This window comes from Camelina sativa, chromosome 2 (genome assembly GCF_030686135.1).
Source record: "Camelina sativa cultivar CO46 ecotype springtype chromosome 2, ASM3068613v1".
In the NCBI taxonomy this organism is placed as follows: domain Eukaryota; kingdom Viridiplantae; phylum Streptophyta; class Magnoliopsida; order Brassicales; family Brassicaceae; genus Camelina; species Camelina sativa.
The window spans coordinates 3,327,918-3,355,444 of record NC_141881.1 but is presented as its reverse complement, the minus strand read 5'-3'; the positions used below and the strand labels follow the sequence as shown (position 1 = coordinate 3,355,444).

The 27,527-nt window shown below is 35.6% G+C and overlaps 3 protein-coding genes and 1 pseudogene across 5 annotated transcripts; 2 read left to right on the top strand and 2 right to left on the bottom strand.

Moving 5' to 3' along the window:
* Positions 1-5,773: 5,773 nt before the first annotated feature.
* Positions 5,774-6,442, bottom strand: LOC109126298 (secreted RxLR effector protein 161-like). The gene is made up of 2 exons (XM_087465769.1): positions 6,263-6,442; positions 5,774-6,094 (listed from the first exon to the last, which is right to left on the bottom strand). The coding sequence occupies exons 1-2, from the start codon at positions 6,440-6,442 to the stop codon at positions 5,774-5,776; spliced, it is 501 nt and encodes a 166-aa protein (XP_087321895.1).
* Positions 6,443-12,651: 6,209 nt separating this feature from the next.
* LOC104716625 (sugar transporter ERD6-like 14) lies at positions 12,652-19,290 on the top strand (annotated as a pseudogene). The gene is made up of 9 exons (XR_015566258.1): positions 12,652-12,714; positions 17,921-18,004; positions 18,091-18,145; positions 18,265-18,340; positions 18,447-18,498; positions 18,594-18,646; positions 18,733-18,792; positions 18,894-19,007; positions 19,126-19,290. The product of XR_015566258.1 is annotated as a sugar transporter ERD6-like 14 (transcript).
* A 342-nt stretch (positions 19,291-19,632) lies between these two features.
* Positions 19,633-25,080, top strand: LOC104716629 (sugar transporter ERD6-like 15). Of its 2 annotated transcripts, XM_019233833.2 has the most exons (19): positions 19,633-20,025; positions 20,135-20,283; positions 20,389-20,451; positions 20,607-20,696; positions 20,816-20,875; positions 20,993-21,058; positions 21,519-21,584; positions 21,658-21,733; positions 21,838-21,902; positions 23,170-23,262; positions 23,349-23,438; positions 23,531-23,615; positions 23,709-23,752; positions 23,858-23,920; positions 24,008-24,067; positions 24,171-24,224; positions 24,448-24,507; positions 24,605-24,719; positions 24,824-25,080. In XM_019233833.2, exons 2-19 carry the CDS (start codon positions 20,146-20,148, stop codon positions 24,964-24,966), a joined length of 1,431 nt encoding a protein of 476 aa, XP_019089378.1. In that variant the 5' UTR covers positions 19,633-20,025; positions 20,135-20,145; the 3' UTR covers positions 24,967-25,080. The 2 variants fall into 2 exon arrangements, with proteins under 2 accessions (XP_019089378.1, XP_087336139.1); XM_087480013.1 differs by lacking the exon at positions 20,389-20,451 and having other exon boundaries at positions 19,718-20,025.
* Positions 24,990-27,170, bottom strand: LOC104716648 (iron-sulfur cluster assembly SufBD family protein ABCI8, chloroplastic). Its single transcript, XM_010434072.3, has 2 exons — positions 25,573-27,170; positions 24,990-25,441 (listed from the first exon to the last, which is right to left on the bottom strand). Exons 1-2 carry the CDS (start codon positions 27,010-27,012, stop codon positions 25,223-25,225), a joined length of 1,659 nt encoding a protein of 552 aa, XP_010432374.2. The 5' UTR covers positions 27,013-27,170; the 3' UTR covers positions 24,990-25,222.
* Between the last annotated feature and the right edge of the window lie 357 nt (positions 27,171-27,527).

Genomic DNA, 27,527 nt, shown 5'->3' with positions numbered 1-27,527 from the left:
CCCAATCAGCATCTGCGAATCCATTCAAACAAATTTCTAAGGAGGCAGAGTAGAAGAGACCTTGTCCCGAATTATTCTTCAAGTATTTGAGAACATTGCGTGCTGCTTGAAAATGCACATCCGTCGGACACGAAAGAAATTGGCTTAGCTTGTTGACTGCAAAGGTGATATCCGGTCTTGTGATGCATAGGTACAACAAATGCCCAATCAACTCTCTGTAAGGATGTTCGTCAGTCAAAAGGACCCATGTCTCCTTAGTAAGTGCGACCTTGGGATCCATAGGAACAGAGTTGGGTTTGCAACCTAGTAAACCAGAATCTTCCAACAAATCTAAGCAGTACTTCCTTTGAGAAACAGAGATACCATCAGCATTTCTAGCTATTTCTAAGCCTAGAAAGAATCTTGCTGGACCTAAATCTTTCGTCTTAAACTGTTTGGCCAGACAAGTTTTTACTGCTGCTACTGCTTCATCATTATTACTCGCAATCAAGATATCGTCCACATAGACAATGAGAGCGATATAAGAAGTACCTTGTTCTTTGACAAATAAGGTGTTGTTAGCATACAATTGGGAAAAACCATCATCTAGTAGAGCCTTTGAGAAGCAACGATACCATTTTCTAGACGCCTACTTCAAGCCATAAATGGACTTGTTGAGCTTGCAAACTGCATTCGGTGGTAAGGTGCCTGACGATGGTCTATATCCCTGAGGAAGACTCATGTAAATCTCCTCATCAAGTTCACTATGCAGGAAGGCACTCGTTACGTCCATTTGAGTGAGACTCCAACCTTTCTTAGCTGCCAAATCGAGAATCAACTTCACACTAGCAAGTCTAGCCACAAGGGAGAAAGTATCGAAGTAGTCAACCCCCTCTTGTTGTGAATCCCTTAGCAACCAATCGAGCCTTATATCTCTCCACTGATCCATCTACATAGTATTTTATTGTGTAAACCCATTTACACCCCACCACATTCTTACCAGGTGGAAGTGTAACAGCATCAAAAGTCTTGGTACGCTCCATGTTGCCCATTTCCACATTCATAGCCTGTGTCCACTTTAGTGATGCTATAGCTTGTTGGAAATTTTTAGGTTCTGTTTCGAGAGAAACAGATAGAATATAGGACTTATATGATGGTTTGATATTAGAGTAAGTGAGATAAGATGATAAGGGATAAGGAGTAGTAAGCTTTTTAGGAAAAGAAGAAGTGGGTAATGAAGATGAGGAAATGAGAGAGCAGTGATAGTCAGAAAGATAACCTGGTGCTCTAGCGGATCGCCTTGGCCTGACACTCGATGGTGGAACAATTATTGTCTCAGTAGTCACAGTCTCATCAACAAAAAAGTCACCAGTGGTATTTGTGCGGGATGCATTAGAGGTGGATGCATGAGACGTATTCGATGTATAAGATGCAGGATGATGAAAATAATCAACATTATGAGGAATATCTAATGGTAAGATAGACATGTCAAAGGGATCAGTAGGAGTCGAACTTGTTTTGTGATCAACAAAAGGATAGACATTTTCATGAAAAATAACATTGCGAGAAACAGATATCAGATTACTATCGAGATGAAGTACTTTGTAACCCTTGTAACCAAAAGAGTAGCCTAAAAAGACACATTTATCAGCCCTAGAACTAAACTTATGACGATCCTTAGCAAGAGTTGATGCATAACATAAGCAACCAAAGGAACACAAAAAAGAATAGTCTAGTTTCTTGTCGGAAAGAAGTTCATAGGGTGTTCTATTTTGAAACAATGGTGATAGTGTTCTATTAATAAGGAAAACGGCAGTGAGTAAGCAATCTGACCAATATGACAGAGGAATATTAAACTGAAAGAAAAGAGCACAAGCCACATTAAGAAGATGCTGATGTTTGCGTTCAACAACAGAATTCTGTTGAGGTGTATAAGAACATGAAAACTGGTGAATGAGACCATGAGTCTTAACAAGATCAGTAAAAGCGAGTTCAGGAGCATTGTCAGTCCTAATCTTTTTAATTTTCTTATTATATTGAGTAAAAACATATTTCATAAAGTTTGGAAAGACAGAAATAACATCATTTTTATTACGTAATTGGTAAACCCAAGTAGCCCTAGTACAATCATCAACTATAGTAAGAAAATACCTAAAACCTTCGACAGACTCAACAGAGAATGGTCCCCAAATGTCTAGATGAACTAAGTCAAAAGAGGACGAAGACAAATGATTATTAGAAATAAAAGGTAAACGCTTCTGTTTAGCTAGAGGACAGACATCACAAGGTGTATCATGCCTAAGATTAGAAGGAAATAATGTACCAGTAAGAAGCTTTAACTTGTCAGGGGATGGATGTCCAAGGTGTTGATGCCAAAAATGTCCATCGACTTCCAAGGATCCAGAAAAATGATGAGTAGATTCAGATGACGATGACGGAGTGATGAGTGCAGATGATGAATCAAGCTGTACGATGTACAGATTATGCAACAAGTAGCATTTACCAATCATCAAGCCCTGAATAGACTCTTGAAGATAACAAGAATCAGGATAAAAATGAGCTGAGCCGCGGTTATGTTGCAAAAGACTACTAATGGATATGAGGTTAAAACGAAAATATGGGACATGCAGAACATTATGCAAGACAAGAGTGTTTGTTAACGGAACAGTGCCACAATGTGTGATGTCTACCTTTTCCTTGTTTGGTAATGAGACTGTAACACCGGAGACCGAAACTGTTTCACTAAAAAATGTCAAGTCTGAGCAAACATGACTAGTTGCTCCAGTATCTATGATCCAACTACCATGAGGAATGTGTTTAGAGAGGGATGAGAGACATTGATGTTGGAAAGTAAGGTGGTTGTTTTCAAAACGTAAAGAAAAAGAAGGAAACGAAGAAGGAAACGAAGAAGGAAAGGAGAAATGATTACCAGAAGTGGATTGAATAGCCATAGCACCATGTTCTGTAATGGACGAGACTTGTGAAGATGAAATTGGACTCTCTGAAGTTTTAACCTGAGCATTCAATTGTTGGAGAAGGGTTTGAATCTGTTGACCAGTCAAAGAGTTGACAGCAAAGCCTAAAGTAGGAGTAGACTGTGGATAAGTAGTAGTCTGCTCGGCAATGACATTGGCAACAGCATGTGTCTGAGGACGAGGATGATTAGGAGCTTGTCCACGAGACTGAGTAACTGGTGTAGAAGAACGTTGGCTCGCCGGATAGTTGGCAAAAGAGCTTTTAAAACCCGGTATATACCCCGGTGGATAGCCATGTAACTTGAAACACTTTTGCACCACATGTCCAGTCTGACCGCAATGTGTGCACATAGGACAAGAACCCCTTGGACGATAGTTGTTTTGAACAGCAGCATAGGCAACATTGTCATAGGGTCCTTGATAAGGAACACTTTCTTGAGCAGGAACTAAAGTCTGAAAGATCATACTGTCAGGCTTAGGCTTGATCGTCTTCTGTCTTTCATCAGAGGTGACCATGTTGAATGCTTCCTCAATACTCGGGATGGGTTTCAACATCAGAATATGCCTTAGACTCATATGACTCATTAAGCCCCATCAAGAATTTTGTCACTCGACTTCGTTCCTGTAACTTCTCCCATAGTGCAGCGGCATTACACTCACATTTACCGCAAGTGCAGACTGGTAACTCAACATAGTTCTTATACTCTTCCCACAATGTGACTAAGAGAGTATAATAAGAGGTGACATCCAATGACCCTTGCTAAATTGAACTCAACTTCTGTTCTATCTCAAACACCCTCGGTGCATTATCCTGTTTAAAACGTGACATCAAATTCTTCCAAATATCCTCTGCGGTAGAGATGAACAACAAGCTTGCTCCTATTTTCTTATCAACTGAGTTAATGATCCATGTGGATAAAATATCATTGCAACGAGACCAAGAGCCAAAATCACAATGATCATCAGGCGGTTTCTTGATTGTTCCATCTATAAACCCTAGTTTATTCCTAACATTGAGAGCTACACAAACTGACCTTCACCAAGAGTAGAAATCAGCTCCAGACGTGAGACGATCGGATACGATACTCATCCCCGCATGATCTGAGCTGTGCAAGAAGAAAGGATTCTCATACTGATCCGTCAGATTCGTCGGTACTGAATTCGTAACCGGAGGAGTCCTAACGCATATCTGAAACAAGATTGTGCGATAAGAGGCAACAACCCAAGCTCAGTCAACCAGAAGAAAGCGATTAACCCCAAAATGACTCGGGTAATCAAAGAAGAACACATAATCAACACAATCACAACAAGATTCACAACAACATCATAAAGGATCTGAAGAATCGAGGCACTCATCAGAAAACAAAAGGAACCAAATCGGAGTTATAGAAGATTGATTCGAGAGAAAGAGAGACGAAGAACAACACTCAATCGAGAAGGAAGCAGCTCGAATTAAGGATGAGAACGAAGACGAAGCTCAGAATCATCATCAATGGTGTGAGAAAAAAAGTTTGTTACGCGGAAAAGAATGAGAAATTAATTTTGCTCTGATACCATGTTAACTTTAGTGAAAAGATATTTTCTCATTATTGAACCAAAAACTTTACAAGGAGTATTTATAGTCTGTACAAGTATAGTAGTAGAACTAAGCTAAAGGAGACTTAGTTATACCAATACACTATGATAAACATATAACTATAATAACTCAATACAATCTAACACAAATTTTTCACCACTAATCATCATTCATCAGACGCAATTATGTGAAACTAAAAATAATTGGAAAAAAAAACATAATCCTATATCGTAGTTGACGCATTTATTTCATACAGCATGCCGGCAAAAACGATGCTTAAATGGGGTTAGGATTATTTTAATATTAAATTTTGAAAATTGTTTGGTTAAAACTTTTTTTAAGAAACTGTAAAATTGTATCTCTCCAATTGTAGATCATAAATTTGGATCTTTAAATTTATTTGAAAATATTATTTTGAAAATTATAATTTTAGAAGTAGAATTTATTTTGTATAAATATAAACATTTCATATTTTACAAAACTTAAAAATTATTGCATTTTATAAAACGTTTAAACAATCATTACATAATTCTTTCTGAATTTTTCTCTGAGAAAATGGGGTCAAGGGTGAAGAGAAGAAGAAGAAAGTGATCCATCAAAGCTCAACCTGAGAGAGTATAAAACTATAGATTTAGTTTGGACTTTTAAACCAAAACATTACTGTCGAAGCATAGCAACAGAGAAAAGCATAGCAGTCATACCTTAATAACAAAACAAGAATGGGACAGAAATAAAATCAGTACTCCAACGAGGATGAGTTGCACAACCTCATTTAGCACTAACCCTAAAAGGAACTGAATCCTCAAGAAGCTTGTCCATGTTTATATCCATCATTCATGATATCCCACCACTCTCATTTGTATAAAAATTTAGAACACACTTAGTTTATAAAGAATTGCTCTCTTTATTAATATTTAGAAAATATCTCTCTCAAAATTAAACACTCTTAAGCTCTCAATGTTCTCTCTTTCGATTGTCACATCTCAACAATTGTATTTATAGAGTTAGCACACCTTTGCTAATCCTATTCCTATTAGAACTTAGAATTACATTTGCTTCTCATTTCGCAAAACTTGATCTTCGCCAATGCCTCAGTCAAGATATCCGCTTCTTGATCTTCTCCTGGTACATGCTTTACATCGACAAGCTCTCTCGCAACACACTCTCGTATAAAATGGTAGCGCTTGTGTATGTGTGTGGTTCTACCATGAAATACATGGTTCTTGGAGAGCTGTATTGCTGACTAGTTGTCGATCCAGATGGTGATCTGCTCCATCTCTTTTCCGGTTATCTCGCTCAAAGTGTCCTGCAACCAAATAGCTTGTTTAGCAGCCTCCGTCACTGCCATGTACTCTGCTTCGCATGACGAAAGAGAAACTGTCCCCCGTTGTTGTGAACACCAACTAATTGGTGTAGCTCCAAAACAGAACATGTGACCCGTGGTGCTTCTTCTATCATCCGGATCAATGTTGAGACTGCTGTCACTGAAACCATGAATCTTTTTTGATCCTCCTCGACCATATTTTAAACCATAAGACACGGTTCCACTAAGGTAACGAAGTATCTGCTTCATAATAACACCATGTGAATGCCGAGGACTCTGCATATACCGGCTAGTGACACCAACCAAGAAAACTAGGTCTGGTCGAGTGTGTAGTAAGTATCTCAAGCATCCCACATTTCTTCTGTAACTCGTAGGATCTATCTTTTATTCCTTTTCAGCTTTTGAAACCGTAAGTCCAAACTCCATAGCAATCTTTGTTGAATTATATCCTTCTAACCCAACTTCTCTTAAAATCCTTCTTGCATAAGCTTCCTGTTTGATTTCGATTCCATCATCTCCTTGATATAATAAGATGTCGAGATTGTATGTGAGCTTTCCCAGGTCTGACATCTCAAACTTAGATGACATCCCTATCTTGAAATCTTCTATGGCTTTAAGAGTATCTCATGTTATGAAAAGATCATCAACATAAATTGCATCGTCGTGATTATTAGTGTTATCATCTTGTTCTTGATCATCATCATCATCTTGATTATCATCCTGATTATTCTCGTTTTGATTGTTGACAACAACCGGTCCATCACCTGCATCTATAACTTCTCCCCACCTCATGTGAAACATTCCCGGATTCCCACTTGATCCACTTATTGCTTCATTCCAATTCCAGCTTGTAGCTTCGTCAAAAACTACATCACGGCTTACTACAACTTTTCTTGTAGGTGATCAATCAAGAATTAATGTGAAGAATAACCTATGATGAAGATCTAGAAAGAAAATAAATCCTAAATAAACAGATCTAACAATTCATAAAATCCCTGTGAAAAATCCTGAACCTAACAAACAAACTACTCAGATATATCCCCTGTTTTAAAAATCCCCGCCTAGCACCGATTACGCCCCGCAAAATCGCTAGGCCCACCCTCTCCGCCTCGATTAATGACTAATCCCCGCCTAGCATCGATTATCCAATTATATCATCCAATCCGATTACTTCCCGTTTAATTTTGTATATACCAATAATTTTTGAAGCCAAATATAAATCAATTATATATATTTTTTGTTATTTAAACATTGAAATTACGAATTTATGATGTTTTATAATAACTAATGTACAAACTATTAATTAAAATCATATTTTTTTTTAAAAAATTACGTTTTTATGTGTTTACCGTCAATTTAAAGACAATACTATAGTTTTATATTTTATTTTATATTTTTCTTTTCACATAAACAGAATTATACATATATTTAGTACTATATATCTTATTTTATTATAAATTTAATAGAATAACCCTAAAACTAGTCACCGATTAATCCCCGTTTAATCTCCGATTTTCTCGCTAGGCGCTAGGTCTACCCCGTCCGCCCGACTAGCGCCTAGCGATTTCTAAACCAGAGGATATATCTAATGAATAACAAAAAATAATTCTGAATAATAAGCAATTGAAATTAAAAGAGTAAAGAGGGAGTTCAAGAATTCTTCTCTACAAAGCAGATCTCTCTCTCCCAAAAGCCCTCAAAATCTCACAGGATTGCAGAAAAATAAAACTTGCTAGAAAATAACTTAAGGGTTTGTAAAACCTAAAAATACTATATATATGTCCTAAAACACGTCAGGGACTTGTGTTGTAAATATAGAAAACTTCGGGCAACTTTGTAAAACTTCCAAAACTTGAGTCTCTCGTTGGCTAAACACAGTGTCGATCGATGCTAAGGCAGTGTCGATCGACACTCCCTCTCTGTTCTGACTCCAAGTTTGTTTCTTCGAGATTAATGCTCCAAAATGATCCAAATTGCTCCACTTTGCTCCATCCGTGCCAAAATCCTAGATAACCTGTAAAGACTCAAAACAACCTAGAAAACAAATCAAAAGACTCTAAAAGACTCCTTATATCATGGTTAAAAACCACAAAAACCATGATATATGATGACCTATCATCCAACTTCTTTAGATTTGTTGATTCAATCTTTGAGTAAGCTCGACAACCGAACACGCTTAGATGCTTTAGGTTCGGTTTCTGTTCTCGCAAGCTTTCATAGGGAGTTTTATTCTCAAGAGCTCTCGTTGGTACCCTGTTAATTATGTATGTGGAGTGTCTAACTGCTTCCCCCCCACAAATAATTAGCTACCTTCATTGCCTTGAGAGTGCTTCTTGTCATTTCCATTAGTGTTTGATTCCTTCTTTCCACAACTCCATTTTGTTGGGATGTGTATGGTGCCGTTAGGTGCCTCTTGATTCCACTTGTTTCACAAATATCATGAAACTCCTTGGAGGTAAACTCTCCTCCTCTATCAGTTCTGAGTATCATGATTTGCTTCCCTAGATCCTCCACTAGTTTTTAAAAATTTTTGAACATGCTGAATGCATCGCTCTTCTCCTTCATCAAGATTGACCGCATGTATTTTGAAAAATTGTCAACTGTAACAAAAACATACCTGTTATGAGCGATGGTTGGTAGTGTAATCGGACCACAAAGATCAGAATGTAAGAGTTCTAGTGGCTTGGAAGCTTGAAACATGGTTTTCTTTGGAAAACTTTGGTGAGCCTGTTTTCCCACTAAGCATGATTCACATATATGATTCTCATCACTGATTTTAGGCAACCCTTGAACCATATCTTGTTGTGACATAGTTTTAATTGTTTTAAAACTTATATGTCCTAGTCGTGCATGCCACTTCCATGTCTCATCTTCAAGTCTTGAGCTTAGGCACATAGGCTTACCAATTTTTAGATTAACTTTGTAAAGCCTATTCTGAGTAAGATTGACTCTTACTAGAAATCTCCCACTTGGATCATGAACCGTCAAGTAGTCTTGTCTCATTCTCACATCACAGCCGATTTCCGTAGCCTGTCCTAAACTTAGGATGCTGCTCTTGAGGCTGGGATTGAAATAGATGTTTGTGACCATCTTTTGTTCACCTGTTTTGCCTTGAAAGAGGATCGAACCTTTTCCTTCTATCTTGACATAAGAGCCATCTCCAAACTTCACCTTGCCTTTTAGTTTCTCATTTATTTATGAGAAATAAGACTTGTTTCATGTCATGTGGTTGCTTGCTCCATTGTCTAAGTACCAAAGTCCTTCTTCCCCTGTTTTATTTTCGTCAACCTTCAGTATTAGTTTTTCTTCATTCAAGAACACCACCTCGTGTATGTAAAATGCTGATTCAGCATCGTCTGTCTCCACTTTATGTGCTTCATGTGATTTTTGAACTCTCTCAGGACAATTAGAGGCGTAGTGGCCAGCCTTATCACACCGAAAGCAGATAATCTTCGAGACATCCTTCTTCTCCTTATCTTGTGTTTAATTTTGCGATCGATCTTGTGAATTAAAACTTTCCTCTACCACGTCCTCTGCTTCCACGTCCTCTGTTTCCGCTTCCTCTGCCTTGTTTAGCTCCAAAATCTTGTTGATAAGTGTTAGCATATAAAAGCTTTCCTTGTGTGTCTCCACCGTTTTCTTCAGCGAGAATTCTTTCTTCGTAAGCTTTTAATCTTCCAACAATGTCTTGATAACCTGTAGTATTTAGATCCAACACTTGCTCGAGAGATGCTATGATTTGTATAAACTTGTGTCTTGGTAAACTGTTGAGAAACTTTTTCACTAGCTTGGATTCCTCAATAGTTTGTCCGAGTGCAGCAGATTTAGATGCAATCTCCAATAACTTTCTCGCAAAGTTATCTACTGTGTCCGATTCTGTCATCCTCATCTTCTCAAAGTCGGACATCAAAGTTTGAAGCCTCGCTTCCTTCACACGATCAGCTCCCATGTTCCTTGATTTTATTGCTTCCCAAATTCCTTTGGAAGAGTCATGTTCACCTACTTGCAAGATAAGACTCCCTGGAATAGCTTGAAACAATAAACCCATGGCAAGGAGGTTCTTATCTATATCTCCAGATCATGGTTCGATTGTATCCCAGACCTTGTAAATCCTTAACAAGATCTTCATCTTCATGGACCACACCATGTAGTTTGAATCTATTAGCATAGGATATTGAATCGATGGTGGTGACAAATCCTTCAGTCGAGTTGTGATGTCGTCTTCCATGGCTTGATTACGACGACTGTATGTTCGAATAACCTTTGTGATATTTTAGAACTTTTTACGATCAAAACCTAAGAGCTCTGATACCAAATATAAAATTTAGAACACACTTAGCTTATAAAGAATTGCTCTCTTTATTAATGTTTAGAAAATATCTCTCTCAAAACTAAACACTCTTAAGCTCTCAATGTTCTCTCTTTCGATTGTCACATCTCAACAATTGTATTTATAGAGTTAGCACACCTTTGCTAATCATATTCCCATTAGAACTTAGAACTAGATAACTCCTAATTCTTATTAAGTCTCCTAATCCGAACTTGATAAGGATCTCTAAGACTTCAAGGTATGTTGAAGCTTATCCAACAATTTGTTCTTCTTTCTACACAACAGACCAAAAGGGCTGAGTTAAGTATCCATATGCACATAAACACTTAACCGGTGTATCTAAGTATCCACCACCATTCAGAAACTATTCAAGTTTGCTATCTACTAATACAAGCTTTATGTCTGCTATCTACTAATACAAGCTTTATGTCTGCTATCTACTAATACAAGCTTTACGCAACACAACCACATGTAAACAAAGAAAAAAAAACTGCAACGTGCTAGGTTTTTGTTTCAAACAAATGTAGGTTGCCAAATTAGACAAGACTACTAATACTCTTTTACATCTTTATTGTCTCCACAATCAAAGAATTCAAACAGCCAATTAAACATTAACCATATCAATCCCTATAACATAACTCAAGTGAGAACCTAAACTCATCCATTTTGACTATCAAAATTCAGAAAAAAATTATCATCCAAGAGACAATCAAAGAATCTATTGTTTACAAAAAACTGTAAATAAGCAAGCATATAAAATTAAAGAAAGTTTCTCCTAATTGTATATAAGCAAGAACCCTAATTCTCCTAACATCAATTTCAATGTTCAACCCTAATATATTCACATCAATTAACCCTAATGCATAATCTCTACAATTGAAATCAGATAAATTATTACCAAGAGAAATAGAGAGCTTCTCAACAATTAAAGCATCAATGAACCAAACAATCAGAGATTTGGTCACTTGAATGTTCTACAGTTATTCATTGGTGTTGGTATATTGGTCTTTTATGTACTTGGAACACTCATTGATTGGCGCAATTTAGCCAATTTGGGTATGTAAAGGGGACTGGTTCATATCAATTCACTGATCGAAAATTCTTGCTTGTTTCCTTCAAAGGAAACATAATCGCCATTGTTGGACAGGATCTATACCTTCTCTAGTGGTTCTACCTCTTCTTTTCTTCGTCCCAAAATCTCCTAGATGGCTAGTAAGCACTTGTACTGTTTTATCCATTTTCATTTTGCTTGTTTGGTGAAAATACATTTACATTTATGCTTGTGTTCACATGCTTAGTTTCATATATAGGGTTCCAGTGTCCCTTATTTACTACTCTAGGTCGTCTCGTTAAACTTCACATGTAAACATAACATTGCGTTATAGAGAAAAAACAGATCCTGTTTGCTTAGCATAATATCTATTTTTCTTGTCTAACCCATAAATACGATAAAAGTACCAAAGACTTATAAAATACTCTTATCATTGAAAAAATCTGTTTGTAGGCTAAATACGTCTCTGAGTTCGTCTCTCAAATTCACAAGTTACAAACATTAAACCTATGGAGAACTTGGCTTTTTCTACAAGCACCTCATACTAAAACCATGCATGGATTTAGTATTTTATGTTCATGCTATTTTATCTCATAGTGTATATATTTTTGGATGATGATTTGGTTATTTTGTGTGCCAAAGTTTGTAGATTTTTTTTATGATATTAGCTTCACAATTTTTTTTTTTAAATAACACAAATTTGAGACAAGACTAGCCAATAGATTAGCTTCGCAATTATATGTTATCAAGACTACATGATTTTTACAATAAAAAGAGTAACAAATTTGAGACACCTAAACAAGATAGGTGACGACCTTCTAGTCACCATTTCTAATGATTTCTAATTGTAATTATCTCATAATTAGTGAAAAGCCCGAAATGTTATAAGAGTAACAAAATACAACGGTTATGAACGAGATTTTTAGTTGGTATTTATGACGAAGGAACAGGTGATGTATAGTGATCATTTATGACAGTTTGAGACTATATTTTTGTCATAAGGAGTGACAAAATTGTAACATTGTGATGGTCACCGAATAGGACGCTTTTGAGACGACAATTTTAGTAACTAATTGTAACAATTTTACGACGTTATTGTATCGTCATCACTTGTGACAAAACAGTTACTAAATTTATTCGTCATAATACAAACAAAAATTTGTGACGATTGTATTGTTACATTTTAAAAATAGTCACAAATCCGTAACAATATTTTTATTGTGACAGAAAAAATGTTATTGTGACGAAATATTACGTCTTAATAAAATTATTTTGTTGTAGTGGAAGCAACTCATATATTAGTAAAGATATATAAATTTATATGCAGTGAATAGTCATGGTATATGATAGATCCATATATATATATTTTACATTGATTTCCCAATATTTTGATGATTATCATAAATATACACAAAACAAGACGTTGAGGGACATGGATTCTTCAAATTGTTCCAGCGAAAATACGTGTTGCCACTTGCTGTAAGTAACTCTTCAAAAAGAGGTTAAAATTAAAACTGAAATTGAAAACATTTTTTTTTTCATCGAAATAGTAATTATATGATGAATTGAAATGATCCTAATACAATTGTTGCATTAGCCAAGGAGGAGGCGAAAAACAATCAAAATAGAAATTACAATAAAAACATCCATGTTTTGCTAATAGATGAGCTACATTATTACAACATCTCTTTGTGTAAGAAAAAACAATATTGTGAAAAAGTGTTGCCCAAACTCTGATGTCTTGTATGATCCCATCAATGGATATATCAGTGTGTTCATTATTAATGATTTTTGTTAAAACCATACATTCTCCTTCAAAACAAACAGATGTGAAGCCTTTGATCCAAGAATGTTGCATTGATGATAATAAAGCTTTTGCTTCTGCCTCCAAAGGACTTGATGTTGTGCCAAGTTTTATGGAACCCCATCCTGATACCCTCAGTATTTCTCAATATCCAGCCGCTTGTTACTTGGTTTGTATGATGGTCAAAAGCTGCATCATAATTACACTTAAATGTAGTGCTAGAGGGGCGCCTCTAAGTAGACTGTTCTTGACCAAGATTTTGTGTTGGTAATTCCATCAACGAAATGTGGTGTAATCATTCTTGGACATCATTATGAGCTCTTTGCAGGATGATTCGTGGTGAGTCTGAAATACCTTCAAATATAAAATTGTTCCTTGATTTCCAAATGTGCCACATTAGCCAAAGCAGTACAAGTTTTGTGGAGTCTTCCAGAGCATCTAAGTTTTCCATGTCTAGTATAGCTGTGAGTATGGTTTCACTATCAATTGTGTTATGTCATTAGCTATGTGAACTGGCATATTCGACAGATCCTAGATTTGTTTGGCATGTGGACAGTGAAATAGATTGTGTTCTATCGATTCATCAGTTCGAAAACATCTTGGACATACAGGATCAAGATTCTTACCCGAATAGTTTAATCTTGTTAATGTTGGTAAGGCTTTAGATAACATTCTCCATAAGAAATGTTGAATCTTGGGAAGAATTTTTGATTTCCATATTCTGTTTTTTAGAGTAATAGAGCCATGAGGGATTGGTGGTTGGGTTATATTCATATCCTCATTGTGTATTGTTAACCAGTAGCCTGAAGAAACAGTATAATCTCCCGATTTTGTGTAATGCCATACTAGTCTGTCATCTTTTGGAACCATTGGTAAGTATAATGATTTAATCCTCTCCTGATCCTCTAACCGTATGTGTGTTGTGATATTTTCCTCATTCCATAATCGTTGTGGACCATAAGTTGATATGAAATCTTTTAGCAAGAGGTTATCACCATCCGTCGAGGAGCTGTAGACAGGCTTTGGAGAGTTACTATCAGTAATATTATCAATGTTTACACGCACATAAGCTCCATTTCCAACTAGAAATCTTGAACCTCGTTTAATCACTTTAAGTCCCTCAAGTATGGAAGCCCATCTATATGATTGTTTAGCTCTTGGTTTTGCATCCAGAAATGAATCATCTTTGTAGTATCTTGCTTTCATTACTCTCGCAAAAAGAGTGTTTGAGAATTGTATCAATCTCCAGACCTGTTTTGCTAGTAAGGCATCATTGAACTTCGATAAGTTTTTAAAACCGAGACCACCCTCTTTTTTTGAATATTGCAGTCTTTGCCAAGTAATCCAAGGAATTCCCCTTTCGTTATTATTACTCTTCTCCCACCAAAACTTTTGTAAAACAGAGTCAATCTCCGAGACTACACCCAATGGAAGTTTGAAACAGGACATAGAGTAAATAGGCATAGCTAGAGCCACTGACTTCAGCATGATTTCTTTTCCTGCTTGAGAGAGACATTTTGTACTCCAAGAGACTGTGTGTTGTCTTACCTTATCCACTATATACCTAAACATTTCTGATTTTTTTTGTACCAAATTGTTCAGGTAACCCAAGATATTTTCCACCACCTCCTTGGTTAGGTATATCCAGTATTCGTTTTAGACGATCTTGAGTTGAACCATGTACTCTTGTGCCAAAAGTTATCATTGATTTGCTTGTGTTGATTTTCTGTCCAGAATAGTATTCATAGACATCAAAAGCTTCTTTTCTTGCTTTACAGTTTCTTGCATTTGCTTGGCAAAAAAATAGAGTCATCTGCAAACTGTAGATCGCTTATTGCAGGAACACCATTTCCAATTTTGATTCCATTTCCAATTTTAATTTCACTTCTCGGACAATGTCTTCCCCTATTATGTTCCAATAATGCTTATAGAAACGGGCTGTGAGTCTGTCTGGTCCAGGTGCCCTATTCATCACCGATAAAAGAAAGAGCTGAATAAATTTTCTCTCTTGTAAATTCTTTTGTCAAAGCATTATTGATCTCTGTCGTTACTGTTGGAGGAAAATCGCCAAAGTCAATCGGGGATACAGGAACTCCGCTTGAAGCGTATACTTTTGTGAAGTGTTGTTGAGCATGAGAGCCAATTTCCTGATCTCCTTTGTAAATCTTTTGTAGATCATCTTGAATGGCCGTAATGTAGTTTCTGGAGTACCTCGACTTTGTACTTGCATGAAAGTAAGCAGTATTGCGATCACCTAAATGTAGCCATTTGTTTCGACTTTTGTTCTTCCAATAATATTCCTCATCATGATACGCTAAGCTTAGTTGTCTTTGCAGACTCGGTATTTCCATTCGCGTTTGTCGGTTTAGACTCGCCATAGCCGTGTTCAGTGCAGCCTGAAAATAATCTATACGTTTTGCCGCATTAATATTTGCAGAGTGTTTGCCTTTTGCCATCGCCTGACGGCATTGAGCAATCTGATCACATATTGAGTAGTATTCTTGATCTTTGCAGGAATTCCATCCTCTCTTGACCACTAGCTCAAAATCCTTAATGTGTGTTAGACGTTTATCAAAACGGAAAGGCTTATAAGGACCAGTGTTTGTGGAGTTAAACCTTGTTAATATTGGCTTATGATATGATCCATTAAACTCTAAAAACTCGGCTTCAGCACTGGGGAAAGTTGCAGACCATTGTGAGTTGATCATAACTCTGTCCAAGCAACACTTGACAATATAATTTCTTCTCTCACCAACCCAAGAGAATCTATCTCCTTTTGATCTTAAGTCAGAGAGATCACAACATGAAATCATTGTGTTGAAACGTTTAAAAGTCCACTCTTCACGTTGTGGTCCTCCTATCTTCTCATCATTATTAATAAGTTCATTGAAATCTCCAGCCAACATCCATGGACCATTACGAGTTTCACTTATACTTTTTAAATGTTCCCAAAAAAAGTGTCTCCAACTTTGAACCGGATCACCATAAACACCAGAAAAAATAAAAGCTAGTATTATTAAAGTCAATATGGGCATCAATCATTCTCTCATCTTGATACAGAGGTGATAAAGAGACATTGTTAGCCCACATTAGTGTTAAACCACCACTCCTTCCTTGAGGGGGTTGAGTTATTATATTAGAGTATCCTAAAACAGAAGCAAAATCACACACAACTGAACTATTATTTAGAGTTTCACAAAGGAAAAGTAAATGTGGTTTTAAAATACGACATAGATGCTTAAGTCGAAATTGTGTCAGCAGCGAACAGATGTCCTAACAGTTCTAAGAGACGACTCTCATGGAGGCATTAGGGGTACCGGGCCCCCGCGCCTCCGTTCACAGCTATACCACTGCAAGAACCTGCATACTCCACTCTCCCTTTCTTGTTGATCTGATTTAGGACCATCAGATCTTCAGCTTCCTCACAGCGTTGGTAGTAGTGCTCCATATCTTCACGGCTCCGTTCCGTGGATTGATTTTTTTGGTTCTCCATTGGATAGTAAACATGAGTATATGGAGTTACCCCTTCTGTAGTCTTTCCCTTTGCATATTTAACGTACATGTAGTTCAGACTTTCTCCAGTCAGTTCTGAGTCCTCAAAAACGCTGGGGATAGATTCAGAATCCGATTCCATGATGATGAACTCACGGTTAGCATTTGAGGGTCCTACTCCAGGTATCTCGCCATCCGGTGCTATGGTTTGCAGAGTGTTAACATCAGAGTCTTGATCATTTGGGTGATGATCCTCATGGCGATCAACATCATGTTGATCAAAATCATCCGGATCATATCCAGCATTTCCATCCTCATCTGCATCATTTGGTTCATCATCAAAATCCAGAGGACACTCTTTTGCATCATGTTGCAGAGAACCACACTTTGAACAGAAATTACGGAGACGTTCATATTTGAACTTCAGGATTGTGTTTTCATCTCCTCCAAACTGGAAATTTCGCTGAAAGCGTAGAGGTGTGTCAGTGTTCCAATTAATACAGATTCTCACAAACTCCACAAGCGCTGCATTCTCATCGAAGTCAACCTCTGCCACATGACCAATTTGATTGCCTATATAGTTGACCATCGCTCTGTTGAGAAACTAAACCGGGATACCCCTGACTTGAATCCAGAATGGAATGATCCTCATTTCTTCTTCAGAGATATTGGGGTACCAGCGATGAACCGACAGCATCCATTCATTGCAAGTCCAAGGTCCTCTACGTAGAACAAGATTGAGAGCCTCCTCTGTTCGAAAGATGAATAGGGCTTTCCCTTCACCCAGAATCCTTCCGCGACACGCATTAGCAAGACCCCCTATTTTTGGCATCTGACCGACAATAGCCCTAAGGTTTTCCTTCTTTGGATTCACTACAGACACAATCAACGAGAACCTATTCTCGTTGATCGCTCTGCCACACAACTCCGGGGGTAAAGCAATTGGTGCATCATTTATACCTAAGTCGAGATTCTGAAGAGACTTACGAATGTAATCACTCATTGTTTGTGGAAGATATATATATTAGAGATGATGGGAAGTGATTGTAGACATGGTGTCGAAGTCCGAGATATATATATATATATATATATAGCATTAACCATGGCGGTTTCTTTCGACAGTTATCTCACGACAAAATCGGGGACAGAAAACTGCCAACAGTTAACCTTCGCAGACTACAACTGCCAGAATCTAAACTGTAAACTCTTAGATTTGTCGGAAATATACTCCAAGAAACATGGAGAGAAGAACAAAGATGTCGGCGGTTAAGAAATCGGGAATCGCCTTCGAAATTGTCTTTCGAGAGAAAGGGTGCCGTTACTATGATTGAAAACATTATTGTCTTTGCATTTTCTTGATTATATTATTTAACGCATTGTTTTACACAGATTGGAGTTGTTCTTATATCTATGCCTCAGCTTGGAGGTCTAATGGTTATACTTTTTACACTGATACCATTTTTACCTCTATCGGTAAATAAAACCATATTATTAATTCTTCTTCTTCTTTCATATATCTTCATTTTTTTCGAACAGTCAAATGATTATATGATTAACAGGTGTATCAAGTGACGTTGGATTCATATTGACATCTATTGTTCAGATTGTACTATTGTAAGATCATAAAACATCACTATAAGTCATACATATTATTCTTTTTTTTTGTTTTCACTATAAGTCATATTGTACTATTATTCATACACAATACATATTCTTTTAACGATCATTTAAAGCACATTCTTGTAAATGTGTGGACGCATTTTAGGTGTTGTGCTTGTGGATATATCCGGAAGACGTTCTCTCATAATGGTAAACAAAAATTAAAACCGAAACCGCAAGTGTAATTAAATAACCAAATGGATAGGTCTTTTTGAGAGAATTGTTTCGAATTTTTTTTTGTTGGGAGTGATTGTAGAATGTTCTTGGGTTGTCTTGCAACAGCCATCTCATTCTTCTTGCAGGCATGCTTTACTAATCTATATGCTATACTAAACCGGTGGCTTAATTGGTTTCAATTTTGAAAAATCGGTATGTAATCTTTTTTTGTTCTTACTCATGCAGAAGAACAATTGGTGGGATAATGGAACACCAATATTGGCTCTCATTAGTGTTATGGTAATTAATAAACAGTTTTAATCAGAAGACAATTATTTAAACAATGCCAAAACTATGAAATTGTGTTTTTTTCATTATCATATTAGGTGTATTTTGGATCATACGGATTAGGCATGGGACCGATATCATGGCTGATAGCATCAGAGGTAAATTAAACAAAATTATAAAAAAGAAAAAAAATCAAAATATCTAAATTGTTAATTCATTGTAAATTAAGAATTCAGTTTTTAACCATTATCTTTGTTATATTTATCCAGTAGACGTGAAAGGAGCAGCAGACACAGTGTGTAACTTGCTCAGCTCTATAAACTCATGGCTGTTACTTACTCCTTCAATTTCTTGCTTCAATGGAGTTCCACAGGTAACTAAATAGTCTATATATACTATATATATTATACACAAAACAATGTTATAAACTATCTAGAAATTAATGATCTTCTTCATGCATGAACTTGGGAAATAAAACTATTGTATTGCAGGAACATTTGTGATATTTGCGGCAGTGATGTGCATTGGATATGTGTTCACTGCCAAGCTTGTTCCAGAGACCAAAGGCAAATCTTTAGAAGAAATACAGTCTCTTTTCACCGATTCTCCTCCTGAAGATTCTACAATTTTCTGAAAAGATAAGTATAAAAGGACCCTTTTCTACAATAGTTAAAACTTTGACTTCTCGGTATTAGCTAGATTGAGACAACAAAGTGGTTCTTGATATGCTTTTTACGATTGGGTCATGTGCGAATTAAGATGTTAAATATTCCCATAACGTAGGGTTTGACTTTGATCGCCCAAGTTATATAAATTAAGTAAAAAAAAATAATCGCCGAAATTATAGTAAGGGAAATAGGAAAATAAGAATAAACAATAATGAATATACACATGCTTCTTTAAATGGGCCTGTGTAGCAAGAAGTGCCCAAGTTATTTAAATATGCACGTGGAATCATTACGAGTATAAGTTTATTCAATAAGCCACAACTCACAAGTAAACAAGCCCATAAAACATACGTTGAAAGTCTCAAGAGTACTCTCAACTCTCTTAAGTCACACACAACAGTCGGTGGATGCTCTCAACTCTCTCAACTCTATCCGAAGAAGCAAAAAGTTGTGTGGTGGATATATATTTGGACCATTTGGTTGATTGTCAAAAAAAAAAAATTGGACCATTTGGTAGTTGGCACGTCGTTGTTGGCTGGTGAAAGTCTTTATTTGTTTTACTGTGCCCAGCCCCCACTTTTGTTACAAAATTTCTTGCTAGTTAGTTCCAACTTACAGCATAAAAGGGGAAAGGGGAAACACGACCTGTGTTTTTTTTGTGTAGTTCCACTACTTCAGGAGACCAACAATCTTCCAAATTCAAAAAAAAAAAAAAAAACAAAGGTTTTTTACATTTTTCCAAGATTTATATATATATCTCCTTCTTTCTTTGATGAAGTTTAATTATGCTTTCTTGAGATTGTGTTAATTACACTTTGATTTATAATCTCAGATTCTAAAAAGATGGCGGAAGAATCCTTGTTATTACAATCTCCTAGTAAATCCTCTTCACTTCTGTCTGAAATATCAAATGCTTCCACGAGGCCTTTTGTTTTTGCCTTAACTACGGTTTCTTGTAGTGCCTACACCTTTGGTTGCATTGTGAGTTCCTAAACTCATATTTAAAATCTTTTTTAAAAAATCATAATTGTGGTTAATGCATGTTTCAATTTTTAATTGTCATCAACCATATTTTTTTCCCTACAGTACGGATATACGGCTCCTACACAGACAAGTATTGTAAAAGACTTGAATCTATCCATAGCTGATGCAAGTGCTCAATTATTAATTTTTATTCTATTTTCTCTTTCGGTTTATTCCGGTTTGATCGGATTGTTTTTTGGTTCAACTAATTTTCAATTATTGTTTTCTTTTTTTATTATTCGTTTTTTTTTTTAATTATTATTCGTTTTTGTCTCTCTCAGTTTTCATTTTTTGGATCGATATTGATGGTTGGATTAATCCTTGGAGCATTAATCTGTGGGAAATTAACAGATTTGGTTGGTCGTGTCTACGTAAGTTTCTGCCGAAGAATGATTAGTGGTTCTCAATGTTAAAAGTTAATTGTAATACAATTAGTTATGGTTATAAATTATAACATACTCATCTGTTGTGTGATTCTTTCTCGAACCAGACAATATGGATCACTAACATCCTCTTTGTAATCGGCTGGTTTGCTATTGCATTTGCCACGGTTTGTGAAATTATATTTTGGTTTAAATTTTAATAATGAAAGTCGATAAATTGTTTCTACTATAACTTATTGTGACTTATAATTATTTTATTCTTTAATTAATTGTTTGAACAAAAGGGTGTTTGGCTGCTTGATCTCGGAAGGTTGCTGCAAGGGATCTCGATCGGAATTAGCTCATATTTGGTACTCCTTCCGTTTTTTTTTGTTAGTTGTCGTTTAAGGTTGTTTCATACAAATTAAAAAAACCATTAATTTTCTTGTTTTATTTTTTTCTAATATATTTTCTATTTTTTTTATTGGTCAAAACATTAAAACAATTGGAGAAAATTGGAATATTTACCAAATATTTGCATTGGAAATCTAAAACGATAAGTATTTTGACACAAAATTTTAACTCTAGAACGACAACTAATAAAAAACAGAGGGAGTATGAATGTGTAAAACTAGAGCTGTTTAATCAGATTATTATTTTGAGCAGATTTTATAACTGTAAGTTTTGGGGTTGAATAGATTAGATAATTTGGTCAATTCAAAAGGTATTATAAACTTCTGAGACTTATTGAAAATAAGATTTAAATATAAATATATTGGTGCTTTTATTTTGTAACAAATTATATGATGTGACAATCGTTATTAATCACAGGGACCGATTTACATCTCTGAAATAGCACCAAGGAACTTGCGAGGAGCTGCTTCTTCCTTGGCTCAGGTAAATTATAAGAGAATTAAAATCTTGAAAACTATAAATGAATTTAATTATACAATTTTTGAATGTTCTACAGTCATTTGCGGGTGTTGGTATATCGGTCTTTTATGCACTTGGAACAGTCGTTGCATGGCGCAATTTAGCCATTTTGGGTATGTAATTAAGACTAATTCTTATCGAAATGCAAAAATCAAACTTTCTGATTTCATTCAAATACATGAACAAGTACTAATGGTTTTTGTGTTCTGTTGGACAGGATGTATACCTTCTCTAATGGTTATGCCTCTTCTTTTCTTCATCCCCGAATCTCCTAGATGGCTAGTAAGCATTTGTTTATTCACTTATTATCTATTTCTGTGTTTTATATTTATGTTATATATGTATGTTAGATTATTATTTTCACTCTTAAGGTAACACATAACATAAGAATACAGTATTTTTTTTTTGTGTTTTTGTGATTTTGTCTAGTATATTTTGGATACTACAAAACCAAATCCGATAGCCTCAGACATTTATAGTGTGTATCATCCCCCTTTTAATAAAACGGAAGTACACGAATTCAAATTGGTAGACCATATAATATTAATATAAATTATAACTAAGATTAATTATTTGATAGGTTATATGGATTAATTATTTGATAGGTTATATAATAAAATAACAAAGAATAAAATAAAATCTCAAAAAAAAGAAAAATAATTTTTTTAAAAAAATCTCAAATAAATTTAACTAACCATATATAGACAAAAAGATATATCAGAAATTAATCACTCTTCCGTAGATTACAAGTGATTTCTGATTATACTAAAAGAGAAAATCTTACCTAACTTTATCAGAAAATTTTGACTGAATAACGAGTCAAAATTTGAATATTTAAATTCCTTTCATATATTTTTTGTTGAATTGTATAGTTTTAAATAATGTGATGAAATTAAAATATAAGATGTTTTAAATTAAAAATTACTAAATAAACAAAATGAATCAATTTCAACTCATGCTCTAGCACGGGTCATATTCTGGTATACAATAGTGTGTATTTACCATATGTAAAACATAACATTTTCATCTCTCTGTAAAAACTTACAAAAATTCTTTGACATTTAATTTACAGTTTGTTTTCAAAGTGTAATTAAACATGATACTTTTATCACTAAATTAACGTAAATATCTTCCTTTAACCAGTTAAACATGATATTTATGCCAAAGGGTTAGTGTTTTTTTTTTATCTTTGGTGAGTCAAAGGAAAACATTTTGGCTGCAAATGGTTGCTTAAAATTGAAAATATGAGTTGAACAAAATTGAGTTGGAAAATATTCAACCCATTCATCTCCAAAATAGTGGTTGAACAAGTTGAACATTTTTGCTGTAGGATTAGTTTATTTTTTCAACTTTTTAGATTGAATGGGTTGAATAGATTTTTCCAACTTCTTCAACCTCTTCCAATCAAATGGTGAAACTTGGTTGAATAATTTTTTTCAACTCCTTCAACCTTTTCAATTGTGCAACCATTTGCACCCTATATCTTTGCATGAATACTTGCTCTGCAAAACCTTAAAGCTTAAATCAAATAAACTAATTCGTTTTGTAGGCTAAAGTTGGGAGGGAAACGGAGGTTAAGGCGGTTTTGTTAAGCCTTAGAGGAGCAACATCTGATGTATCAGATGAAGCAGCAGAGATATTAGTAAGGATATAATCCATATGATCTACATAAGTATATCCTTTTTTTTTTTAATAACATAAATCTCCCAACAATTTGATGATTATTAGGACAATACAGAACATGTTAAACAACAACAAGACATCGATGAGCACGGTTTCTTCAAACTCTTTCAGCGAAAATATGTGTTCTCACTTACCGTAAGTAAATCTCTTCAAAAAAAAAGACATCAAAAGCGTTTTTCTTTTTACATTTTCTTGATTTATTTGTTTCAATTTGGTTTATAATACAGATTGGAGTTGTTCTTATAGCTTTGCCTCAGCTTGGAGGTCTTAGCAGTTATTCTTTTTACACTGGTTCCATTTTCACCTCTACAGGTAATCATCCTTCTTCTTCAATGGATCTTGTTTTTATTTACCATAAAGATGATTACTTTCATCGAATGGTCCTTAAATTATCCGATGATCTAGGTGTATCGAGTCACTTTGGATTCATATCTACTTCAGTTGTTCAGGTTATACTAAAAGACCATAGTTTACATATAATTCCATAGTTTTGTTCGATATAATATTCGATACATTTTTAGTTTTACCAATAAATTTAAAGCACATTCTTGTAGTTGTTTGGAGGCATTTTAGGTACCGTGCTTGTTGATGTATCTGGAAGACGTACGCTCCTATTGGTAAAACAAAATCTAACCACTCGTGCCTAGATTAATCTATTGGTTTTTGAAGAAAGTTTTAGGATATATTTTTGGGAGTGATTGTAGGTTTCTCAAGCTGGAATGTTCTTGGGTTGTCTTGCCACAGCCATTTCGCTCTTCTTGAAGGCATGCATGCTTACTTATTGTTGCATCTTCTCTACTAAACTGGAAGTTGGTTTTAGTTTCTATCAGACCGGACCGTAAATTTTCTGGTTATTTCGTTCTGCAGGAGAACAATTGCTGGGAAACAGGAACACCTGTCTTGGCTCTGATTAGTGTTACGGTAATTAATATAATTGAGAATAAATCTAAAATTTTATAGTATCATCTAAAAGAACTAGGTCAATTTCTTTTTTTAGGTTTTCGAGTATAGATTGCAGTTTCTAGGACTTATGGTTTAAGTTTTTGACTTTTTTAAAGATTTAGAATTTAAAGAGCTCGAGCAACTTAAATCGAATGAATTTTCATAATCTTCAGAACCGTATTTTGCGTGTTTATTAAATTAGGTGTATTTTGGATCATACGGATCAGGTATGGCAACAATACCATGGATCATAGCATCAGAGGTATAATAATCAAAATTTCTAAAATAGATACAAAAACATCAGACATCTATAAAACGTTAAATCCATTACATAAGTAATTTTTTTTTTCCTCGACTAGATTTATCCAGTAGACGTGAAGGGAGCAGCAGGAACATTGTGTAACTTGGTCAGCTCTATAAGCTCATTGCTCGTTGCCTTTTCCTTCGGTTTCTTGCTTCAGTGGAGCTCCACAGGTATAGTATTTAATTTGTTTTTAAGTGTAATTAATTAAAGAATATAAGTTCTGAATCTTGAAAGTAAAGTTGTTGTCACCTAACTAAAACGTTTTTTATTGCAGGAACATTTATGATGTTTGCCACAGTGATTGGCCTTGGATTTGTGTTCACTGCCAAGCTTGTTCCAGAGACCAAAGGCAAATCTCTAGAAGAGATTCAGTCTCTTTTCACTGATCCTCCTCCTGACGATTCTACAATTTTCTAAAATTCCCCACAAAACTGAAGAAAGATGTAAACAAAAGAGTTTTATTACAAATATCATTTCTGTAAACATTATTGTTTTCATGTTTTTAGCAAGAGTTATACTATTAACAACACCTTTCACAAGATTCACATAAAACTACCAAAACATTACATAATACAAAGTTTTACAGATACTGAAACTAGAAGTGTCCTTATTGAGAAGCACAAAGACTCTGTTTTTTTTTTCCTTAACTGTTCTGTAAATGTGAGGTTTGTTTTTAACCCACTGATCCTTCAAGCTTGATGCTCATAAGCTGGTTAACTTCAGCTCCAAATTCATCAGGTAGCTTGTTGAAAACATCTCTGCAGAATCCAGAGATCATCGCTGCTAATGCTCTCTCGTGATCGATTCCTCTCTGCTGGAAATAGAATAGCTGATCTTCTCCAATCTTTGAGGTACTTGCTTCGTGTTCTACTTTCGCCGATGGATTCTTTACCTGTTATTGTTTCAGACACCCACAACAATTACAAAAGAAGTTCACAACCAAAATTTATACGCAATCAATCAAGAACTGGCAGACAAAAGTTAACAGCTTTTATCATAGCTTATAATCATAGACATATTTACCTGGATGTAAGGATAGGTATTAGCAGCTGCTTTGTCACCGATAAGCATTGAGTCACAAGTCGAAGTATTTTTAGCATTCTCAGCTCTGGACTGAACCTGAACAAGACCACGGTAACAGTTTCTCGAATTCCCAGCCGATATCCCCTTTGAAATGATTCTACTTTTTGTGTTTTTCCCTTTGTGAATCATCTTGGTCCCTGTATCAGCTTGCTGATAGTTATTAGTCAACGCAACAGAGTAAAACTCGCCAACCGAATCATCCCCTTCTAAAACCACACTCGGATACTTCCAAGTAATCGCCGACCCTGTCTCAACCTGAGTCCACGAGATCTTAGAACGATCCCCAGCGCAAAGACCACGCTTAGTGACAAAATTGTAAATCCCACCTTTACCTTCTTGATCCCCAGCATACCAATTCTGGACAGTAGAGTACTTAATCTCAGCTCCTTTCCCACAGTAAAGCTCAACGACAGCAGCATGAAGCTGATTCTTATCATAAGAAGGAGCAGTACATCCTTCCAAATACTCAACAAAACTCCCCTCCTCAGCAACAATCAAAGTCCTCTCAAACTGACCAGTCTCCATCGCATTAATCCGGAAATAAGTCGAAATAGGCATCGGACATCTAGTGTTCTTGGGAATATAACAGAAAGAGCCATCACTAAAAACCGCAGCATTCAAAGCAGCGTAGTAATTATCATCACTAGGCACAACTCTTCCCAAATACTTCTTAATCAAATCAGGATACTCCCTAATAGCTTCAGAGATAGAACAGAAGATGACACCAGACTTCTCAAGAGTCTTCCTATGAGTAGTAGCTATTGAAACACTATCGAGAACAGCATCAACAGCAACGTTAGCTAAACGTTTCTGCTCAGTCAAAGGAACACCTAACTTATCGAAATACTCAAGAAGCTGAGGGTCAGCTTCATCTAAACTATTCAAAGTTGGTTTCTTTTTAGGAGCAGAGTAATAACACATGTCTTGGAAGTTAATCGAAGGATACCTATTGTCTGACCATTTAGGCTCTTCCAGTTTCAGAAACTTCTCGTAAGCTTTGAACCTAAACTCGAGCATCCACTCAGGTTCCTCTTTCAGTTTCGAAATCGATCGAATCGTTTCTTCGGATAAGCCTTTAGGGATCGTGAAGGAGTCGATGTCTTCGACGAATCCGTATTTCTTGTCGTAATCGAGATTTTGAAAATACTGTTGAAGCTTATCGGCTGAGGTTGATGATGTATCGGTGGCTTCGATGGTGGGACGAGAGTCGATTCCGACATCGGCTCTGATTTTGAAGAGTGGTCTTGTTGGAATTAGGGATTTGGGAGATGGGAATTTGAAAGATTCGGGTTTTGGGTGGAACCCTTTTGGTGATTTTGAGGAATCGGAAGTGGGTTGTGGTGAGAAGCCGGAGATACCGTTTGCGAGAAGAGACGCCATTGATATGATGTTGTTGTGGCTCTAAAGAGAAGTTAGAAGAAGATTGTTTTTTTTTTTTTGAGAGAGAGAGAGAGAGAGAGAGAGAGTCGTGTGTTGAGAAAGCAAAGGATAGGAATAAAAATGAGAGATGAAATGTGAATTATTTATTGGATTTGTTTGTTTTTCTTAAATTGAAAAAAATGATTAATATTCATGGCCGTAGATTGATGATCGTCTCGTGTCCACCACGGGACTTGTTTTTTTCTTGGATTTTCATTTTCACTATTTAGCTCAATTATTATTAACCACATATGTTTTCCACTAACTATTTTTTTAAAAATGAAAGATAAAATAAAACAGTTGATCTCTTTTTTTTTTTTTTGGCCACTTTATAAAACACCGGTAGATAAATAAAATAGATGTCACACAAATATACTACTATCCGGTTACAATAACAAAAAACATAACAAACCGAGACTTAAATATAAGCATAAGACCCCAACTCTTGCCGACGAGACTTGTACAATAAGTTATAT

Bases quoted from the DNA above. Each gene is read 5' to 3' on its own strand.
- LOC109126298 (XM_087465769.1), bottom strand. From the start codon at position 6,442: ATGTCATCTAAGTTTGAGATGTCAGACCTGGGAAAGCTCACATACAAT. The intron at 6,095-6,262 runs GTTTCAAAAGCT...ATTATGAAGCAG, and splicing joins CTATGGAGTTTGGACTTACG to ATACTTCGTTACCTTAGTGG.
- LOC104716629 (XM_019233833.2), top strand. From the start codon at position 20,146: ATGGCGGAAGAATCCTTGTTATTACAATCTCCTAGTAAATCCTCTTCA. The intron at 20,284-20,388 runs GTGAGTTCCTAA...TTTTCCCTACAG, and splicing joins CCTACACCTTTGGTTGCATT to TACGGATATACGGCTCCTAC. The intron at 23,263-23,348 runs GTAAGGATATAA...GATGATTATTAG, and splicing joins ATGAAGCAGCAGAGATATTA to GACAATACAGAACATGTTAA.
- LOC104716648 (XM_010434072.3), bottom strand. From the start codon at position 27,012: ATGGCGTCTCTTCTCGCAAACGGTATCTCCGGCTTCTCACCACAACCC. The intron at 25,442-25,572 runs GTAAATATGTCT...AAACAATAACAG, and splicing joins ATACCTATCCTTACATCCAG to GTAAAGAATCCATCGGCGAA.